At 31.3% G+C, this 23,665-nt stretch overlaps 1 protein-coding gene across 1 annotated transcript; it reads left to right on the top strand.

Moving 5' to 3' along the window:
* The first annotated feature begins 11,231 nt into the window (after window positions 1-11,231).
* LOC128041849 (uncharacterized) lies at window positions 11,232-22,163 on the top strand. Its single transcript, XM_052632353.1, has 7 exons — window positions 11,232-11,392; window positions 11,837-12,050; window positions 18,273-18,336; window positions 18,978-19,209; window positions 19,822-19,998; window positions 20,399-20,722; window positions 21,608-22,163. The coding sequence occupies exons 2-7, from the start codon at window positions 11,932-11,934 to the stop codon at window positions 21,880-21,882; spliced, it is 1,191 nt and encodes a 396-aa protein (XP_052488313.1). The 5' UTR covers window positions 11,232-11,392; window positions 11,837-11,931; the 3' UTR covers window positions 21,883-22,163.
* Window positions 22,164-23,665: the final 1,502 nt, after the last annotated feature.

Here is a 23,665-nt window from a genome sequence, read left to right as displayed (position 1 = left end):
TTACGTTTAAGACAAATATAATTATATTAATAAATTCAACGACTAAATTATTTTTTTATAGTCTACTTCTACCCATAACCCCTTGTAAACCCTTAAATTAGAAGACCTCTTCATTATTGCAATAACAACAATACCAACTGAATTAAGACTCAATCAGCTCAATAACTAAATTATTAAAATAATAAATAGATTTATGTAAATATATATGTTTTGCTTAACATGGTTAGAACTTGGTTGGTGTCAAAGAGCAAAACAATAAAAGTGGGAAGAAAACAACTCACCCAGATTCAAATTTTATATTGTTTATTTATTTGAGCATATATAGTATATTTAATTGGTTTGGTTCCATTATTTTTGCTTATATATAAGTTTTAATCATGTATAAGTATGACTTTTATAATTCATGGATAAATTTTACACATTTAAATAGCCATAATTAATGTATTAAAAATCAATAAATGAAAAAGTAAACCTATCCCTCAAAATTTTCTATGTATATATCTACACTTGCCAAGTTGAGTCCAAGGGAGGAGGCATGCACACTTGTGGCATAAAGTAACAGATCTTAAAGTCTGATCGGTATTACTAAAGGCGAGCCTATACAACTTTCTAAAGGCATTAAGCATTAGAAGTTCAAGAAGAAAGGCACCATGAATACTCGAGAAGGCCAAATCTCCCCTTACACATCAGAACTACCACTGACTACTCTTGCCACTTTGTATGATTCACCACCATCCTCGTAAAAACCAGGGACCAAGCCAAATTATCATTTTTATCCTTTTAAGTTTATTAAAATTATAAGTTAGTTTATTGGTAAAAATACACTTTGTCACCTAAAAATAAATAAGATTCAATTCGATTCAATTCAATTCCTTTAAAATTCTAAAATAAAAGTATATACTAAAATAAAAAGCATATACAAAAATAAAATCGTGCTTTATCCTTTTTAAAATTTTAAAATTTATTTTTTCACAAAAACAAAATCTTTAGACTTCTTCACTGCCATAAACCATATAATGTATCAACCAATATAATTATTATATTATTTTTTAATATTAATCTCATTATAAGTTTTTATAATATCTATTATTTTTAATATAATGTCCCTCCCCAACCCTTAAATAGGAGGATAATGCGTCTCAACGCACTCGAATCCACGTCCTCCTGCACTAACAACAATACTAATACTAATCGAACTAAAACTCAATCCACAATTATTATAAGAATTATTAAAATGTTATAAGTAATTTTGAATTTGTCATATTATTTTTAATAATCATTAAACCATATTATATTGAAATTATTGCCGGTGCCAATTAATCTTGCAGAGGATAGGCCAATCTCTTCCCATGAAACGATAAGCAAGAAGTGGGAAACACTCAAATATATTATATTATATTTATAATGTATAGTCACGTTCTCATAAAATTTAACGACGATTATTGCACGGGAAATTGATCCACTTTTTGTATTTTTAACATAAAAGAGCCAATAGTTTGAGATAATAAAAAAAGTAAAAAATATTAAAATGGAAACCAATGAATTCGTGATTGTCAAATGTAGGACTTCTCCAAAAGGAAATGAAAATGATCTTTCCAGGGACTGTAAATGGACAAAGCTCACCAATGGTTACTCTTCAACCTTCTATTTTAGTAATTTTATATCCCATTCATATATAAAACTAATTTATTAAAGGATTCGAGTATGTTTAAGTATGTTTTTCTTTGGTGAATGTATTTGTGAGATCTCTCTATTATAAGAATTGGATTAAATTTATCCGCTATTATTAAATAGATCAATATAGTCCTTGTATTATTGAAAATTTCAAATAAGACCAATTTGGAATAGAGTTAACACGAGGGATATATAAAATTAGAAATTACCAAAAAATATGAGGAAGCACAAAAATTATGAGAGAATACTAAAAATACGAGAAAATATCAAAATTATGAGAGAATATCATAATACCTATGGAAGTATAAAAAATGAGGATGTACCAAAATTTTAAAGATGTACCATAAAACATATGAGGAAGTACCAGAAAATATGAAGGAATACAAAAAAAATGAGGATGTACCAAAATTTTAAAGATGTGCCACAAAACATATGATGAAGTACGAAAAATTATGAGGGAATACAAAAATGACGAGAGAATACTATAAAACTTGAGGAAGTATCAAAATTTATGATGGAATACTAAAAACACGAGAATGTACGGAAAATTATGAGGAATATAAAAAAATGAGGAAGTACCAAAATTATGAGAGGATATAAAATTTACGAGGATACTAATTTTTGGTTCATCTCAATAAATTTTTTATTTATTTAATTTTCATATTTTTAAAATTATCATGAAATATAAATTTTTAACCAATTTTAGCATTAAAATTACAATTTAACAGTTAAAAAAATTTAGTTACAAAATCTCATTGAAATTTCTTAATATTTAAAAATAATTTTATTTACTTCAAAATTATATATCGTACCAAATTTTCTTTTCAAAATAATACCAACAATTATGAGAAAGTATCAAAAAATCTGAATGGATATAAAAATTATAAGCATATACCAATTATTATGAGAAAATACAAAAAAAAATTATACCAATTATTAACTTATAACCTTAAATTCAATAGGTAAAAGCTTATAATAAACTTTTTTTTAAGAAGCTCACAACAGAACCTCTCCTATTGTATTTTCCTTATATTACAAAAGATATAACTTTTAATTTTAATTTAAATAAAAGCTAAATGCTTAAATTAGGAAAGAGATTGTTTACATAAGTGTGAAATGTGAAACTTTTAAAATGGTTGTATAAAGATTTAACATTTATAAAAGTACTTAAATAAAGGTTTTTTACACATTTTAACTAATTTTGTAATAAAGATTAAGGGAATGTTGATGTGTTTAGAATAAAACACGTAATAACTGAATCAAATATTGCTTGAAAAGAAAAGAAAGTAATCAAAACATAATTTGAGAAACCCTTATTCAAGCACTTTAAAAATATTTACTCTTATCAGGCTTAACCATGGGGTTGTTTGAGAGTGCAACCGCCCAAGACCCAGGGCTGGAAGAGGCTCAAAAAAAGTATTTTTCAGCTTTTAATGTGAGGAAAAAAATTCAGACTAAAATAAATTAATTAAATGCCTAAGACTTTTAAAATTTCACCATAAATGCTTCATCTCTTAGGGCCTCAAATTTTCAACTTTTATTGTATTATATTTTATAATTTTTTTTTAAAAAAAGGAGCCCAATTTATAATTTCGCTTAAGGCTCCAAAAATATCAAGAACGGGTCTGACTCTTATTTGACTATTTTGAAAAGTTTGCTCTTAATTTCAAAACTTTTTATTAAGGTGATATCTTTATATCACCATTTAAAAATAATAATTCTTAAGCTTAACAGTCGGTTTAATCCAATTTGAGCATTTAGTAAAAATAAAATATAGAAAAAAAAATCAAAATTTAATTCAGCCAAATTTAAACAAAATTATCTCTATCATATAAAGCAAAAAAGAAAAGAAAAAAAAATCTCCACAAGCTCACATGATTTTCATGAATGAATCTAAAGGGTTAAGAATAATGAAAGAAAAAATAAAAAAGCTATTGATGTGGATACTCTTATGGGCCTAGTCACCCACTAAGGGGAAAAACAATATAAAGGCATTAGTGGAGGAGTTTTATTAATGTAAAATCCAGACAAAGAGATATGAGAATTGGAGAGAGCATCTAAATGCAAAGCAACTAGCATTGGTAACAATATTTTAAATAATTTATTATGGTTGCAAAATCCACTTTCCACTATATCAATTTATATATATATATATATATATATAATGGTGCATTAATATTTAACAATGTATCTTAAAAAAAAGAGTTGATTCTCCACAAAATATCTAAAGGCATCCTCTAAGTGATAAATTGTATATTTATCTATAATTTATAATATATAAAATTTTAAATTGATGAAAATATTATTTTATTTTATCATATTATTAAATTGACACTTAAATGTAATTATGATTTAATTTAAAATTATTAATTCACATTTAAAACTAATTATAGTATATGTAATAATTACAATTTAAAATTAAATATAGTATAGTCATTTGAGCCATAATTTGATTGGCATGGATTTTGTTGTCAATGCAGGAGGACATGAGTTCGAGTACGCTGAAGCGCATTATCCTCCTATTTATGGATTAGGGAGGGGCTATGGGTAGTTCTAGGTTTTGTTTCAAAAAAAAGAACAGATATGATTAAAACCTAAAATGAGATTATTCGGAATTATATTAATTAATATTAAAGTAAAATACTAATTAAAATTTAAATTTAGTTCTATAAATAGAATATGGTAGTTTGACATAATCAATCGAGTAGCACCTAAGAAATTGTCGGTAAATATTTATTCTTTTATGATATTTTAATTACTTTGTAAATTATAATTATAAATATTTATTATAATTATGTTTTTATAAATGTTTTAGGTAATTTACAATTCCAGAGTAATTTTACTATCATTATGCAAAGTAAGAAAAAGAATCTATTGAGTATATTTGGATAAATATTTTCATAAAATATTATTTGCATTAAATGTTATAAATTATCATCTTTTATTTAATTAATAAATGTGTATGCTACGTGTAGCACATGTGAGGGAAAGACTAATATATTATAAGAGAAAGGGTTTGTTTCTATTATTGAGACTTTTTTTAATTTCACAGAACAAATTAAAGATTTAGTATTTTTTTAATTTATGCTTTGGTATCCTGATTATAAAATCTTGAAGTTTCATTGAAATGGACTATGTGCAATGCATACTTTTGATAATGGAGAAATAATTTATAAGATATGAGGTGTATTCATTTATAGAGAGTAAAAATTAAAATAGTTTTATATAGTTTTGTAATTATTTATATTATTAATATTTTGACGATCTAATTATTATATTTTTAGTCTATTTATGTAGATCATACTTCATAGTGGTGAATCTAGAGGAGCACTGGCATGGGCTCTGACTTCTCCTAAAATGTAAAATTATTATCTAATCCCTTAAAATTTTTTTAAAAATTTAAATTAATAAATGTAAAATTGCACTTTGGCTCCCCTAAAATTATAAAAATTCGATTTAATCTTTTAAAAATTATAAAGATATAAACTGTAAAAAATTAAAATTTCATTCAGCCCCCCTAAAAGATTGTTCTGGCTTCGCCCCTGGTAGATCATACATGTTAAATTTGATATAAATTTAAAATTTTAACTATTTCTTTTATGTAAAAAACTCGATTGTTATAATATATAATAGAGAGAGAGGAATTTTAGATTGATATGATAAATATATTGGATTGGTTTGAAAAGTTACATGCATGACATGTATGAATATATTGGAAAAATCAACAGTTAGATAATTAAAATATTAATCATATAAATAATTACGAAATATGTAAAACTACTTTAATTTTTACACTATATAAGTGGATCCTACCAATGTAAAAGTTATTAATTTTACACTATTTTAAACCATTAGAAAGCCCCAATTAAAAAAAAGTATGGACATTGTGCAATAAACTAGTTTTAAGAGAGAAATTATCCTTAGCTTGGGTATTGTGATAATAAATGTCGATAATGACAGTAGAACGATCACAAAGCAATAAGATAAGAAAAATAAGAACACATAGATTTTATGTGGAAAACCCTTTTAGGAAAAACCATTGACAGAGTAAAAGAAATTCACTAATGCATGATACAAGAGGAGGTTCAACTACATCTATTAAAGAGTTGAAAAACCATGTTCTTATTAAAGTCAAATAGAAGAAGAATAGTTCTATATGGATTCAACTTGTGTTGTATGGTCCGTACAACGGGGACTCCACCCCCGCAGCACCAGTCCAATTTTGTGCTTAATTGAGATCTGTGGTGACCTTCGGCCCTTCGGCCCTTCACTCCTACAGATCTCCTTATTTTGCCACTGTATTTATTTTGTCAATAAGATATTTTTATTTTATTTGGATATATTTTATTTTGCATGCATAATAAACTAGACAATCATTTATCCAAGTTCATTTTGAATGTTTTTATAATTTCAAAAGCAACAATATAATTTAAAAAATAATCGTCAACAATATAATTCAAACAACAATATACTTTTTATTTTGCATGCATAATGAACCAGTTGGACTGGTTCTATCTATGACTTTTATTGTTGTCAATATTTTTAGAATCGAATTGGTAGTCGAACCGGTCAAACCATCGATTCTCAATATGACTGATTCAATCAATTTTATTATCAATCCAACCAGTTTACTATTTAATAATATAAAATAATATTATTATTAAAAAAACTTAAAATAAAACTTAGGACCAAACTTCTAAATAAAATAAACTAAGAAAAGAAAACTTGGTTTTTACTTTTTCATTGCTGCCTCTTTTCTCATCTTATTTATCTCCCTTTGTTTTTATGAACCCTAGGGATTCTCCATGCTTCTATTAACCCTCCTTGATCTCAGTATTTGAGCCTAATAGAGGCTCTGTTAACTCCCTTGCCATTCTTCTTAAGGGAGTCTTCTTCTTCTTCTTCTTCTCTATCAGCTTCAACTGATTCAGGATTAACAGGCAGAAAAAGGGTAAATCATGATGCCCATAAAAGCAGTAAGCACTTGAACCTTTTCTTGAAGAGAAAAATAAAGGAACTAAAAAATTGTATACATTTTTAAGAATTTTATATATTCAATAAAAAATTATATATATTTCAAAAATATTTATGTATTTTTATATATTTCTTTGATTTTTTTAGAATTATGACATAATTAAAGTAATATGTAAATATTGAGAGTTGAATTTTTAAATTTATAATTAAATGATACACTACATATAAATATAAGGATAAATTTATTATTTTTCCAAATTTTGAATTGCCACCCTGTCATTAAACATCTAGCAGCAATTAATGGAAAGTGAAAGAAAAATCCAATTAATTCGATGATGAATTTAAAATTTTTAATAATTAGATGATTAAAAAAATATCGACGATAATTAAGTGACTTGAGACATAATTTATCCAATATATTTTTATTCATTTAGATGTTCGTCCTTAAAAGAAAGCCCCATTGTTATTGGGTTACTATACGTTTTAGGATTGGTGTAGGTACAGCCAGGCCTCGTCACCATTCAACCAAAACCCATCACCCTCGTTAATTAGAAAAAAAAATATGTTTTTCTTAATTATATATTTTGTACTACCTTTGGTTGGAGTATTGTTTTTTTCGTATATTTTAGTCATTGGTTAGCTATAAATTAATCACAATTGATAATTTTTAGTCACCCACAACACTTATATATGTGGCAAAAGAAATAATTTTTTTTGCTTATTTTTAAAATGCCTTGTTTTTTATAAGAATTTTTATTCATTTTTAATTACATATTTAAACTTATACTAATTATTCTTTATTTTATGTGTAACTATTTTAGAATATATGTATTCAATAAATTTTTTTATTTATGTTATTACATTAGTAACCTAACATGACATTAGTGATAAAATTTAAAGATGATAACGGTTTGGAACGGTTAATTTTTTTTTTAAAAGCGAGGTTACCATGTATAAATATTTTTTAAATATAATATATCTAGTTTGGTTCATCATTTTCAAAAATTAAAATACTTTTTATAATTTTCAAGTTATTTTCACTTATTTATATATAATATTTATATTTATATTACAAAATATAAAAACTAAACCAAATAGATTTATATAGTAATGGAAGTAAATTTAATTGATTATTTAAAAAAAAATTATAATTAGGGATGGGGAATGAGATTTTTTTGGATCAAATTCAAGATCTCATGTTTACAACATAATACTCGTGGCACTAGACCAAGAGATTATTCACTTTTTTTTTCTTCATATTTTTGGTTGCTCAACATAATACTCATGGCACTAGACCAAGGGAAGACTAAAAGGGAAAATAGACCCACATGAGATGGTTGAGGCGGTGTAACATGAAAAAAAAATCAAGGATATTATGTGATTAAGGGCAAAATTGGAATTAAAACAAAGTTTATATGGCCAAATGTTATTTTAATAGTTTCTAGACATTTTCTTCCTCATTTTTCTGTAAAAAACAACCATTGAAGAGAGTTTAAGCTGGTATTTCATATTTTAGCTTCATGTAAGTTTAATTCTTTCTTTTCCTTGAAATTTTTATGTTTTGGGACTTTTACAATTAGGTCCAACTTACTATTTCATTAGTTTTTGGTTTTGTTGAAAGTTTTGGAAGATACCATTGATAAGTTCATATGATTTTAGTTATTAGATGATGAAATTGAGATGTTTATGGGTATTTAAAGGTATTTTGTTAAGGAATTTTGGATGAAATCATGTTTTAGAGATTAATTTGTAAAGTTGTTGAATTTATGTGAAATTCTAAAATTTCATGGAATTTATGGGTTGCTATTGATATATATGAAAGTATTTAGGCTTGGAATAAGGAATAAATTACATGAATTTCATTTTTCGAGCCTAGGGATGAAATTGTCATTTAGTAAAAGTATAGGGGCAAAATAGTAATTTTGCCTAAGATGTGACTTGGATAGAATTGAATGTAAATAGTATTAAATTGATGTTAAATTTACTCATATAGATCCGGATAGACGAAGTACGAAAGTAGATCGTGGTAAAGAAAAAGTATCAGATTAGTAGATTACAAGTCACGAACAATTAGTTGAGGTAAGTTCGTGTAACTTAATTTTATCATTATATGTTTGAAATGATTTGAATGAATTGTATGTGAATTGTGTATTGGCCATGTATATGAAATTTGATCACATATCCGAAAAATACTTGATAAATGTTAAATCTCGTTTGAATGAATGAAATTCAATTGGTTACAGGGTTCTGTTTCCCGAAACGGGAGTGGTCATGCATTTGTTGCGGACATACCATAGCTCAAAAGGTCATCCTGATATAGGCCCTCTCAAGCTTCCCGTTATAATGTTCTTGCGCGCTTCTCATTAATGCTCTTCAGAGCATCCCGACTGGTTGTGATCTGCATATGTTGTAGACACACCCATGCTTTTATGAGTGTTTTGTTTATAGGCTCTTTGTGAGCTTCCCGTTAAAGGCTCCTCGGAGCTTCCTGTTAGTGCTTACTTGAACTTCCCGTTATATGGTTATCCGGTGCTTTCTGATTAAGTACTCTTCGGAGCTTCCTGTTAAATGCTCTTCGGAGCTACCCGATACAGGCTCTTTGCGAGCTTCCCGTTATTAAGCCCAGATAAGCTTCCCTTTACATAGCTCAATTAGCTTCCCGTTATAGTGCTTGAGAGAAAGCTTTCTGGTTAAGTGCTCTAATAAGTACTCTCAGACATGAATTGACGGATTTCTGATTTGTACACTTTATGTGTACTACCTTCATATCCATCGAGATTTCAAATGATTCAATGGGTGAAATTCTGACACGAAGACAAGTGAAAATCAAAATGAAATTAATATATGAAAAATACATAAAATGCATGGAACTTGGTATTTGATGAGCTCATTTTGTTATTGATATTTATATGAAATGAATAATTAACATATTTGATGAGATTGTGTGCTTAGGCTATGACCAAGTTGTTTGGAATGCATGTGTATGTTTACTTAATTTACAAATGAATGGTAAGTTTATTTCCCGTTATACGGACTTACTAAGCACAAAGTGCTTACTCGGTTTTATTTCCTTTGCTTTATAGTACTCGGAAGCTCGTTGGGTTGGAAGCTTGACGGATATCACTGACACTATCCACCGACTCACTTTGGTATAATTATGACATTATTTTTCGATATAATGACATGTATAGGTTTGGTTAGCCAAAGTTGGCATACAAATAATTTGGTTGTAAATAGCCATTGGAATGACTTGTGATGAATGTGTTTTGGTATATTAACATATGAGTTAATTTCATGTTTGGTATAAGTGCTTAATTTGGTTTATGAACATTAGTATGATATTAAGTAAATATGGTCAAGTAGATAAATTCACAAACATGGATTTATGAAATGATATGGTATGTATGAGACTTGAGTTTTGCATGATTTTAAATGTTATGGATTGGCTTTTGGATGTGTTAAAATATTTGTGTAGGCGAATGATCAATTGGGTGATAAATAAGGTTTGGAAATGACTTTATTTTGTCCACACGAGCAGAGGCACGGGCGTGTGTCTCAATCGTGTGTGACACACGGCCTAGCTCATAGGCGTGTGTTCTGGCCGTGTGTCCCCTGCATCTTAAAATTTTAAAACAAAATGCTAAAAATTGATCACACAACCTGACACACGGGCGTGTGGCTTGGCCGTGTGACCCTTGCACTTAAATGTATTGCAAGTCAGAGAGTTACACGGGCTGGGGACACATTATGTGCCCTACTTCAAATACCACACGGCCTAAAACACGGGTGTGTCACTTGGCCGTGTGAGCCACACGGCCTAACCACATAGGGCGTGTGACCCCTGCACCTTGAAAAAATTTTGAAATTTTGTGAAAAATTTACGGAGTTCCTGATTTAGTCCCGAAATGTAACTTTATCATGTATTAATATATTCAATTACAACTTTTAGAGGAATCCAAAGTATATAAATTTCTGTTTTAGGGAGGACTAGGGCTCCCACTAACCCTTACCCATTGCATAAACAACTTAGAACTAACGTAGAAAAAGCCAACCTGTAATGCTATTTCCTTTGTACTATGTATGTATGTAATAGGTACACATATATTTACAATTTGATTTGCAAGTTTTTAATATACTCCACGCCATATTTGAGATGTCATTTAGCATTCAAGCTAAGGGGCTAGACCGGTGGAAGGACGCGATTGATACAATATTTAATACATTGAGGATTCAATTAAAATATTTTGAACTTCAAAAAGCAATTTAAAATATAAGCAATAAGTTGAGGATTTCTGGTGAATTAATCCTTTATTTATTATTTGAAAATGATACAGATAGCCTACATCAAACATGAAGAAAGCAACATTTAGTCGCAAACTAAAAAATCCGAATCTCTAATGCATCCATCAAGAAGATAAGACCAATTAACTGAGGACAACGACGCCGTATAATTCAAGTGTTTTAAAACGACATCGTCTAAGGCCAGATGAAGTTCTGTTAGGCGTTCTATTTTGTTTTATTTTATTTTATTTTCTATATCGTTAAACGAACTTGAAGATATTCTTATTCCACCTTTGTTTCTATTCCCCCCCCCCCCCAATTTTTCTCTCTATTTTCTTTTATTCGCTCATTATTATTTTTTCATTCCTCACTACATTGAAAAAAAAGCTAAGGAAACAAACTCAGATCGAGAATGATAAACCCTAGAATTCAAGGCATGACTTGAGCCGTTTGATTCGGTTTGGTATAGCCATCTTTTCATAATTAACAATTGCTTTATTTTTTTCGTATTTAATTTAAGTTGATTGAATTTTTGGCAAATATTGATGAGATTCGCTTCAATATTTCTTTTTCCTGTCATATTTTTAATCTCTTATAGCGTGTTTTTTGAATGTTCGTCATTTTAAAGAATGTGCATTGGCTTCCACTTGATCATTCTCTGTAATTTAATTTTCTTCGTGAAAAATGTAATAGCTGGGGTTGATATTAGTTGATTAAGATGAATTTAGCTCTTATATATATTGGCATAAAATTTTCTGTGAAGAAGAAGAAATTAGAACTTGATGATAACAATTGTTTAAAAAAGAACAAAGAAAAGAAAAAAAAATGTTGCTAATTATTTGTATACTGAATTTAAAACTGTCTAGTTTACTATATTGAAGCATTTGAATGTGGTTTAATTGAACAGCTGGGTTGATATTGGCGGAAAGTAATGGTCTGGAATGGCCATTTGTTTATTGATTGTTGGATTATGAAGCTGCAGTTGTTGCATTGGCGGGAAGCATGAACATTGTGAAAGGTGTTGCCGACCTTATTCGTCGGTCATCTAGTGGTCACACTGGAGAATCGCCAGGGTCACAAGGGGAGAGGCTGTCTCCTCCCACTCCAAGGATTCGCTTCAGGTACATGATGCTAGCTGATTTCTATTATCACACATGATTCAGTAATGTTTACTACAATGGAGTTTCTGAGTGAGTAAAATTTGAAAAATGTTTGAGCACTTTTGTGTAAACTTATTGTTGAACAAGTTGATTAGTGTTGTGTGCAAGAGAATAAGAACAAGTCACAAGGGCGGTGAACCAAAAAATTCTCCTAAGAGCATGGATTTACCCTTGTTGGATCGTGTCCTTTCTTGGATGAACCTAGGTAAAAAGGATAGTGAAGGCTCTTTAGAGGGAACCTTCAAACCTTAAAAGAATAGAAAAAAAAACCAAACTTTTCTGCTTATTTCATATTTTTTCCTTTTTGACGGCCTTAATATAGTAGGCATGATATTGTTTAAAAGGGAAAACATTAATAAATTGTAGAATTATAGGAGAAAAATTGCCAGCAAAATAATTTCATATTTGCTTTGACTGGACTTGGTCAAATTTTATCTTCTTAATCCCTTTATTCTTGTTTCCATTAGGCCCTTCAGATTCTTTGTTGTTTGTCTTCTATTATAGACTTGACCAACAAATGTATCCTAAACTCCCTCCCTAGAGAAAGAGATTGTTGTCAAGCTCGAATTGAGGGTAAGCATTTTGGAATTCTGGAATAGTTTCCATGTAGCATCAACTGTGATCATGGCTTGCCATTGCACCAGAATTTCCCATGTTCCACGATTGAGGTATGATCACAAAACATGCTAAGGTTGGGGAATTATTTTACCATCCAGTAGTGGGGTCAAACTAGGAATGGAAGTTGGGGGGGTCTTCTTTAAAAACTTTGAGGAGAAAGACATGAAACACGTTATGGAGCTTGCTGGTAGGCGAAGGGTCCAATTGATGGGCCAAAGGGCCGACTCGTTGTATGATTTGGAAAGGTGTATAAATATTAGGTGAGAATTTGGAGTGTACTTGACCTTTCAATGAAGTTTACCGTTGGGTTGTAGGCACAACCAAATCTATTCTTCAGGAGAAATTCAAGATCACGGTGGCCTGAGTCATAAGTGGTCTTCATGTGATTCAGTGCTTGCAATAAGCAATATCAAATTATAGTCAACATTTCATCTTTTTTTTTATTAATATTTGGTCAACTGCATCCACTTGCAAAAGCCTATGATTGTAAGGAAGTAAGCGAGGAGGGTTGTGACCATAGACTACTTGAAAAGGTGAAGTTTTGAGGGTTGTGTGAAAAGATGTGCTATAGCAATATTCAACTAAGAAATCTAGTTGATCCCACTTCGTGGATTATCTCTTACAAAACAAAGAAGATATATTTCAAATGTGCGGTTGGAAACTTTCATCTGAGCATATATTTATGGATGATAAGCAGAAGAGAAATAAAGTTGAGCATTGCATAATTGAAATTTTTTTTTCCAAAAAGTGCTGCTGAAAACATCTTTGTCACAAACAATTGATTAAGGTAAATTGTGTAAATGAAAAATCTGCAAAAAGAAAAGGTGAGCAACAGTAACGACAATGTATGTATAGGTCATAAATATGAAATGTGCATGTTTGGAAAATTTATCAAACATGACAAATAGTAACGACTTCCCTCTGGTTTTGGCAAGCCATCAATGAAGTGCATTGGGATGTAATTGTTTTACTTTGTTCATTTGGTAGGTGGGGCCGGATGCCACAAAAGCTTGAGTATCCATCTTCATGACTTTCCAATAAAGGTCTCCACGAATTTGTTAGAGAGTTCTTTGCACCCCTTCCTCTATGCTGCCAACTAATATTATAATAGTAACAAGAAGGGAAGTGAGTAAGACACATACCTTCCTTTTTTACATCATTAACCTCTCTCTAATGGTCTAACAAGTATTAAGAGCCTCTTGCTCAATTTCGGTAAGCATCTCTTTGAGAGTGTCCAAGGCATTTATCTCTTCTCAAATTGAAGGATCGGATACTGCATCAAGTATGACTCTTCTTCATCTCTGTGAGATAAGGCATTGGTTACTTTGTTGAGTTTTACTGGCTTGTACTCAACTTTGGGAATTGGGCCAATGTTGTGGGAAAGTAGTTAACTGTTGCTCTAACAAGTATTTGAGGCTGTAGTGATATGTTTGTATGAGAAAGGCAAGACACCACAATTAAGGTCTTCAGTTTTGGACTGCCTTGGCTGAGTCCTGTTAATTCTCTCTCATAATTAGGTAACTTGAAATGATGGTTTGTCAATTTGCGACTAAAAACAGCTGTGGTGTGCCTTTGTTGCTGTAGGACAGCTTCAATTCCTCTTCCTGAAGTGTCACACTCTACCAAAAGGGTGTTTGTGAAATTTGACAGCTTAAGGACAGGGCAACAGAAAAGGTAGCCTTGAGTTGAGGGAATGATTCTATAGCTTCGGTACTCAAATGGAAAGAATTCTTCTTTAGTAAATTGGTTTAGGGTGCTACTAATCATCTATAATCTTGAATGAATTTCTATAATATCCAGCAAATATAAGGAATCCTTTAAGAGCTTTGGTGGAATGTGGTTTGGGCCAATCTCTTACTGTCTTGATTTTTCTAGGATATGCTGAAACTCCACTGGCTGCAATGATTTAAAAACTGAGTTGATAGTCGAAATAGTGGAATTGTTGGTTTTCGGTTCAATTGGACAATTTTAGTGGGTTGAGCTATACCGCCTTTTTACTTTGCTTGGACTTTGTGAGAATGGCAACTATCAAAATAATGGGAATTAGGTTTTATTGCAAATTATTTTGCCTTTATCAAAATGGCAACAATATCAACAAATTATGGGAATTGTGAGATACACTTGTTGCTAAATTTTCCATTTAACCATGTTTAAAGCACGAAGAAACTAATAAAGATAAATTCATCAATATCTTTTTGATCTCCCTACCTCAATTCTTCTACTTTTTTCTTGGTTTTTTATTCCCCTGTTTCTCTAGTTCCGAGCTTCTATCAATTTCCTAGCTTTAATCCTTATTCTTGTGAGGAACCTCTAACTCCCATCTCCTATCTTCTTTCCTTATTCCTTTTCTCTTTTTTCAATTCAATTTTCAACCAATTTACACAAAAATGATTGACGAATTTGTAATAGTTTTTTGATAAGTAAGAACTAATAGGTTTGACAATAGCTAGAAAGATTAGTCGATTTGGGAGATATTTTAAACCCTAATCTTTTGGGTAGGGGATAGAGATGAGTTAAATGCCTTAATTTGAAGGTGGAGACTCAAATTAGAGGTTAATGATAACATTATCCATGGTTAGTGGGCTCGAGATATACTTAATGGGTTTAGCATTTTTTCCATAAGCAGCCTTGAAAACTTGACATGTGTCTCTTTTTTTTTAAATATTTATTTATCTTTAATATTTTATCGTACTCCTATAGGACACTTGTCAACCCTTTGACCCTGCTTCTGGAGTCTAAAAACTCCATTGGCAGGGTACCAAATAATTTCCCTTTTTTAAATTGGTTTCCCATGTTAGTTTGAATGTATGTAATTAATTGCTGAACCTGTCGGTTCCTAGTTGAATCTTTTAAACTGTCCGATCTTTTTTGTTTTCAACATCATTGACTAGCTGAATAATGTGCCCCAAGTATGTCACTTGTTTAGCTCCAAATGTGCATTTAGTCTTTTTCAAGAATAAGTGATGAGCACCTAAGTGTTCCAAGACTTTCTTGATGCGTTGAAGATGTTTCTCCCTAGACTTGTATATTAAAATATCATCAAAGAAAACGGGAATAAGTTCTCTTAGTTAGGGTTGAAATATCTCATTCATCAAAGCACGAAAGGTTGAGGGGGTATTCGTCAATCCAAATTATACGATTAAGAATTCAAAGTGACCATGGTTGATGTGAAAGATAGTCTTTTCAATGTTTGTTCAGTTCATTCTAGTTTGATGCTAACTTGATTTGAGGTTCAGTTTAGTGCAAAGTAGAGCTCCATGTAATTCATCTAGTAGTTCTACCACTATAATTAAAAATTTATCCTTGATAGTTGAAGCATTCAATTCTTTGTGGTCTATGCAAAATGTCCATGTGCCATCTTGCTTTTTAACCAATAGGGTTGGTGACGAGAAGGGAGATGTATTGAGTTGGATAATTCCTTGGCTCAACATTTTGGTACACTGTCTTTTAAATTCATCCTTCTACATATGCTAATACTAATAAGGGTAAGCCACCACAATGCCTGATCTAGAAGCATACCTATCTTGTGGTTACATGCCCAAGTTGGACAAAGCCTAGTGAGCTCTTGGAATAATCTGAAAGTTCTGCCAGCAAGTCTTCTAATTCATGGGTTTTATCTGTGGCTCTTATTGTGCAAATTCTAGGCTGGCTGTTTGTTGACAATCAATGCAAACTCACATGTTCTTCATTTAACTCAAAACCCATGGTTAGAAAAGAGAAATCGCATGATATTAGTCCTAAATCCAACCATTTTACCCTAAAACAACATCAAACCAATATAGTGAAATGACAAAAAAATGGTAATAAAAGAGTGTTGGGACTTACAAACTTGAAGCTAGGTATTTTTGCACCATTTGCCACTTTCATGATCATACAAGTTGCTTTGTTGATTGGAAGTCCCAATTTCTTGGCCGCATTTTCACTTAGAAAATTATATATGTTGCCTAAATAAACCAGAATTTGTGAGAGGGTAGTTCTAAACTTGTGCTAACAATTGCATGGTTTTTGAATGTTGAACTCCTATGATTGCATGAATGGATTATTTCATCTGGGTCCAGTCTTCTACTTCTAGCCAAAAAAGGTTTTTTGCACTGATGCTCAAAAGTGTAGGGTTTGTTGCAATTGAAGCACCACCCTTAGACTTGCATTTTTCCATTTCAACTCGTGTCAAACACTTAAAGATAGGTTCCTTGGTGCTGCCTGTGCTTGAGATTGAGGCTAATTTTGCTTGAGCTAAATTTGTAGCCCGCATTGCAGGAATATAGATGGTGTGAGAAGGCCTTTGATGATGTCTAACTCTTGGCTAGTTATGGTTTCTTCTTGGGCTGAGCCAAATTTTGTTTTCTTTCGAAGGCACAAGCCGAACTCATGATTGCAACTAGATTTTGGGGACACTGAAGTTTGACTTCCACTCTTATAATTACTTTGACAGGCTTGTGGTAAAATTCTTACTGTTCTGGTTGGATTGAAATGGCTTGAGCTAATAATGCCATGAAAATTTCCTCAAATAATCATCAACAATGCTGATTTGGCAAAGGTTGATGAGTTCTCCTAATCATTTGCTCCTTAATAGTGGACCAAGCCTCAAACCGTCAGTATTCTTTGAACAACACCCAAGGTAAGGTTGGGCCTCTCCTGTCACGTGGAAGGATGCTAATGGAAACTTATGAATATCATTAGCGCACTGGTTATTAGAAAGCTACTGACATATTTAACCAGCCCAAAGATCATTAGTACCGTCACAGGTGGGAAAATCAAGTTTGGTGTGCTTGGGAATGAAGTTTGTTGTTTGAATCCTAATGGGTCTATCATCTTGGTCAAGATGGTGTCCTTGGCATCTAGAGCTTACTGCCACACCCCCAGGTTGTTGCTGGTTGAATAAACATAGGATTTGTGACATTTGATTGGACAACTCTTCTAGACGACCTTTTCTTTTGTATATTTGTGTTCTCCATTTCCTCATATTATACATTTCCTAGGACTATCAGCTGCTTTGATACCAAATTATCGTGTGCATGAGAATAGGCCCAAGTCACAGGGTGATGAACCAAAAGATGAGGGTGGATTTTCCCTAGTTGGTGCTATGTTCCTTCTTGGACAAACCTACGGTGGAAAGGATAATAAAGGATCTTTAGAGAGAACCTTCAGACCTCAAAAGAATAATAGAAATAAACTTTTATGCTTATTCCATTTTTTCTTCTCGATGACCTCTATGTAGTAGGCATTATATTATTTAAAAAGGAAAACATTAATAAATTACAGAATTATAGGAGATAAATTACTAGCAAAGTAATTCAGATTTGTGTAAGTTGGGCTTGGTTAATCACTTATTCTTGCTGCCATTATGCCCTTGGCAGATTTTTTGTTGCTTGTCTTATATTGTAGGTTTGACTGACAAATGCACCCTCAACAATTAGTTCCTTATTTGGTGAGGGTCTAGCTAACTTAGAGGTGTGATTTATCTGTTGGTGATGCTGCATGCACTTGATTTACCTTAATTTCTTGTTCCTGAAGTTCCATTACATTTCATTTAGTTCTTCATTCATGTTGGCATTTTTCTTCCAGCGAAGTAGATGATGAGGCAGTTTTGAGTTCACTGTGGGAGAGATACGAGAATACTGCTGATAAGGTATGTCGTGCGTTAAAACATTTCTGAATCCTTTTTAAGTAGTTCTAGTTTCACTGCATTTGTAGAGTTTTCTTTTACCTACTCATTTTAGTTAATGAGTTTCATGTGTTCTTTTTCCTAGATTTGGTCCAAGAAAAGGAATGATTTATTAACAACTTGGTAGGAGGTGAAAATGACATATAATATAAGCCGTTATTAGACTACCTCTAAATGGAGTGTGGTCATTATGCTAAAGGTAAAAGATTTAGAGAGGAAACCTGTCTTGAACCTTCAAGCATGGGAAGTTCATTCTTGATTGTTTAGTATTATTGTAGTATTCTTAACTACTCACAGAGTATAAAATTCACAATTTTAAAGGCTCTTAGGTGATGCTTGGAAATAATTTTACTAGGTCTTTTAGGTGTTTTCTCACATTAGGTGGCCTCTCATCAGTTTTGAGCAATTGCTTTTCTGGTTTATTCTTTTTCCCTCCTGGAATTTAGGTCTTTTACATGTATGCTCATATTTATAAAAATAGTATCTTATTATTGAAATATTTATGCCAACATATTAACGTTCATCTTTAAGGTTTATATTTATTGATGAAATTATCTTCAGTTTTCTATATTCATGTCTTGCCTCCCCAATTTGCATGACTTTAGGAGGAAAAGAAAAGGTTGTTTCATGTTTTCCTCAAGCAGTTTCTGATAGTATTCAAGAATTGGGAGCCTGTTAATTATGGCCAGTTGCCAGAGGCTGCCCCAACGGCTATTCAACCTGGAGAGAATTCTACAGGTGGTAATGATATTGTTGGTTGTTTTGCTGGGCATCCTTCTGAGATAATTTTGACTTTGACTGAAGAGATTATGCAATTAACCACTTTGGTCTCTGAGTGTAAGTTGATGTTTATCTTTTGAGGAAGTTGCTTTCATTTGGGCAGATTATTTGTTGGTAGGAAGGACTTACTTTTATCACATTTATAGGAAAAAGACAAAAATTGGAAATTGAATTAGAATGGGGAAAAACTTCTACATTTTAAAACCTTTGTTCTTTGAGGAAGAAAAAAAGTTAGCTATGCTTAAAAATATAAAATTTTATATGCAACCTAAACTTTGTTAAGAACTAGTTCAGTTAAAAAAAAAAACTAGTTCAGTTTAAAGTTTTATTTTTAATGTGATAAATTTTCTGATAATCATTTTTACTGTGATAATTGATTAAAATTTTGTTTGCTCTTTGTAGTTTTATAAGATATCCCTTGTAATTGCTAGAACTCCTATTTATGTTATTACATTATTGTTATGTCCTTTATTGGAAAACATTGACTGTTTATTTGAAACTATCAATCAAAAGAGATTGTTACTGGAGATTATTATGGGTGGAAACGGTAGTATGCTCTCTTAATTCTCTCATTTTTATGATTCTCTTTTCTTATATTTTGATTGATTATCTAGTATAAATGTCTAATAGGTAATTTTATTTTCTTTGTTCTTTTCATTATGAATCCAGTAAATACTAGTGCGGGACGAACAACAACAGACCTTCCTGCTGCAACCATAAGCTTCATAATCACTTCCGAAGGGTTACCTGTTTTGTATGCTTTAAAAATTATTGCTCGTTCACTGCATAATTGCAGAGTTTTTGGCTACTATGATGGAATCCAGAAACTTACAGCACTAATGAAAGGTTGATTAATTTATTAATGGCCTATGAATTGTTACTTGAGATACTGTCAGTTTTTGTTTGTAGTGTACTTTTACTGAAATTCAATTTGCATGTCATTAGAGGTCTAATGTTTTCTGTAGTGGTCAAATTTCTTGTGATGTTGCTATTTTGTAAAAACTTGTCGATCAGGTCTTGGATTGTTTGAGGCTTAACTGGTATTAATTATGTATCTTTTTCAACAGGGTCTTATTCTAATTAGTAATTCTTCAATTTGATTCTTCTTTGTATTCTGATTTTCCCCATTAATTCTGACACGAACTTGTCTTTTTTATTTGTACTTCTAATTAAACTTAAATGGGAGTTTGAATTTTATTGCTGAATTCCTTTTTTTTTTCTTTTTCTTTCTTTTTTGTAATTCCAGGGGCAGTTATCCAACTCAAAACAATGACTGGTTCACTTTCTGTCGATGAGAATATTTCTAATTTTCTTACAGAGAAAATAGGGTTCTTACAGCGACTACTTGTATATGTGGTGTCAATCATGTGTAGCTTAATTGATTTAGATTCATATATATATGAGAAAGCTCAGATGTACAATATTACTGAAGGTTCTTATGAAATTGGTGCTTCATCTTCAATTAACTCTTCTAATAGTTTAAAGGGTTCTCTTTCTGAAACAAGGCTACACTGGCATCAGAAGGCTATTGTCTCAGTGATGGAAGCCGGTGGCCTTAATTGGTTAGTAGGTAAGTTAGGCAGTTCTGTTTATCATCTCATGCAACTTGGTAACATGCGTGAACCATTTGCTATGGCTGCAAAAACTATATTACTTTGAACAGCAACAGAATAGAAGATACCATGAGGCTGTAATATGTTTATTTGTTATGCTAAAAATTGAAAAATAATATCCTTATAATTGGTAATTGATACTCTTCTTTTTATACATCTCATACTCTCATTATTTGTTAGATTATGCTTGCTTATATCTTCAAGACTGATTTTTTTGGGTTCTTTTAGACTTAGTATGACCTCCTCTCCAATATTCTCCATCATTAGTTGTTATCTTGCTAGCATTGATTATTTCTATCTTGTTTAAACATTTTGTGTGCTTGCTATAACTTGCTTATAAAAAAAAGTTAGATTCCCATTATTTCAATTTGTTTGGTTGCATTCATATTAATTTAATTAATCCCTTGGCCATCCCAAATTAACCTTCATTTTGGGAGTGTAAGACTAACTTGGTTGGCATGTGTGATTATGTTGTCATCTCTCATTTCTTTTTCAATTTCCTAAATTAGAATTTGCTGAGGGTTATTGAGTTGTGTACTTTATTTATTGCTTTCTGACGTTGACTCCATCCTTAAACCTCAAGGAACCCTCTCACTGTATTAAAAGGATGGCAGCATTCGGAAACCTAGGGCCTTGAAGATTCAACGACTATTTGATTACCACCTTACACCATGATTATAATCTTAGTTGTGTTTTCAGTTGAAATGCTTCTCAATTTGAAACTAACTTAAACCGTGATTATAATCTTAGTTGTGTTTTTAGTTGAAATGTTTCTCAATTTGAAACTAACTCAATATATTCTTTGCATTTATTTTTGTTCATCAAAACTGTTTGTTTTTCAGAGTTGATGCGTGTCATGAGAAGGTTGAGCATGAAAGAACAGTGGACAGATATGCCACTGCAGTGCTTGACTTTGAGAACCCTTTGTGTTGCGCTTTCTAATAATTCTCGTGGTCAAAATCATTTCAAAAGCATTGGAGGGCTTGAAGTTCTATTGGATGGACTTGCACTTCCACCAATTAATATGCTACTTTTAAAGAGTGACTCAAATGCTGATGGGCCAAGGTACTTTGTGAAACTATTCAGGGTTTTCACTTGTGTCTTGATATTCTATTGAACTTACTAGTTAGAATCAGTAAGTTCCATTTGGTTTTGTTGTTGAGGAGGTAAAACTAGAATGTTTCCTAGTCACCTCCTTTTAAGTTTCCATCAGCTGCATCTCCTCCTCACCTTATTTTTGGCCGCTTGATGACATAACTAAGCTTATCATGTGTTTTTTTGTTCTGGTTAAATTTTCTTTCTTTTTTGTCCGCTTCTATTTGTTGTTTAAAACCTGAACCTTTTAGTTATTTAGTGAACGAACATAGATACATGCAATGGGAAAAGGTGTATTAGAAATTCTAAGAGAAATTATGAAGAATTCATGAAGAATTCTTAGAGAAACTTTAAGAATTCATGAAGATATCTAAGAGAAATTAAGATGAAGAAATTCCAGCCTTGTATATAGAGAAAGGTAGAGTGTAATAAGAAAGAAAAATCACACTCAAAATCCCTTTATTTTAGCCTTTCTGTAGTGAATTTATCTATTAAAATTTTAATTAAATTTTAAAAAATACAGCTTTTATGGTATCTTATATATACACAATTTCAACCTTACCAAAATTGATATTTCTCTTGGCCTTGTAATTTGTCCCTCTAAATAGAAGTTTTGGGATAATAAGACACATTTTTCACAAAGGTTACAACCATAGTGTTATACATTTTCCTAGTTAAGGGACAACAACACTTGTAACCCTTTTGATGAGATGAGTGCCCTAGAAAGATGCATTTGATTAACTTTAGATCAAGTGCACATTGTTGATGAGAGGAAACATGGACATAGATTAAAATTCAAAGACTTTGGGTGGAATATTAGTCACGACTCTGTTTGGTGGAAAGGGGTATCAAATTTCAAGGTTCGTGATGACAGTCCATAGATCAAATATGTAGCAGTTAATATTGTTCCCCCGCCCCCCAAAATGTTTAGGAACATTACCAGTGAGCATAATGGATCCAGGTACCTTAAGAAGGCGTTTGTTTTTCTTTTTAGCTATCTGATTTTGTTTAGGAGTATCTACACATGAACTCTAATGAATAATCCCATTTTCTAGGAGATAACTTCCTGGAATTGAATTGAAGTACTCTTATGCATTATCAGTCCTGAATATATAAATACTACCTTGAAATTGATTTTGAAGCATGGAATTTGAACAAGGCCCATCCTCAGATTTATCTTCCATAAGTAATAACTAGGTGATTTGGGTGTTTTTATCAACAAAGAATGCAAACCATCTTGCATCAATAATATTTGGAATCCGAAATGGTCCATAAGTTTGACTATGGATGATTGAGAAAGGTTGAGATGGTTTGTATTATTGAAGAAGATAGGTGTTACAATTTGCCAAATAACAAACCTCACATGGGAAAGATTTTGGAATTTTATTGATGAACAGTGATAGAAACAACTTAGACAAGTACATGAAATTTGGGTGTCCTAGATAAAAATGCCATAGAATTATCGTACCATCTTTATCAGGAAATGAAGATAAACTCGAAACATTGACAGTTGAGGAGGCAACATAACGAGTCTAAGCATTCTAAGGATCGTTACCCCTAATTTGGTAGAGATCTCCAACTTCCTTAGTAATGCCAATCGCCTTCCTCGAATCCAAATCCTAAAATAAGCAATGGGAGGAAAACCTAGCAGTACACTTTTTTTCTAATTTTATTATTTTACATTATTTTAATAGATTATGTTTAAAATGTATTCATTTAGTGTGTTTTTTTATTTAAATTAAAAAAACTCTTATTTCGGCCCTTTGTTCGTATTTTTTTCCGGGATTTTATTACTTTAAAAAAAT

This window comes from Gossypium raimondii, chromosome 6 (genome assembly GCF_025698545.1).
Source record: "Gossypium raimondii isolate GPD5lz chromosome 6, ASM2569854v1, whole genome shotgun sequence".
Classification (NCBI taxonomy): domain Eukaryota; kingdom Viridiplantae; phylum Streptophyta; class Magnoliopsida; order Malvales; family Malvaceae; genus Gossypium; species Gossypium raimondii.
This window is presented reverse-complemented; position numbering and strand designations above follow the sequence as displayed.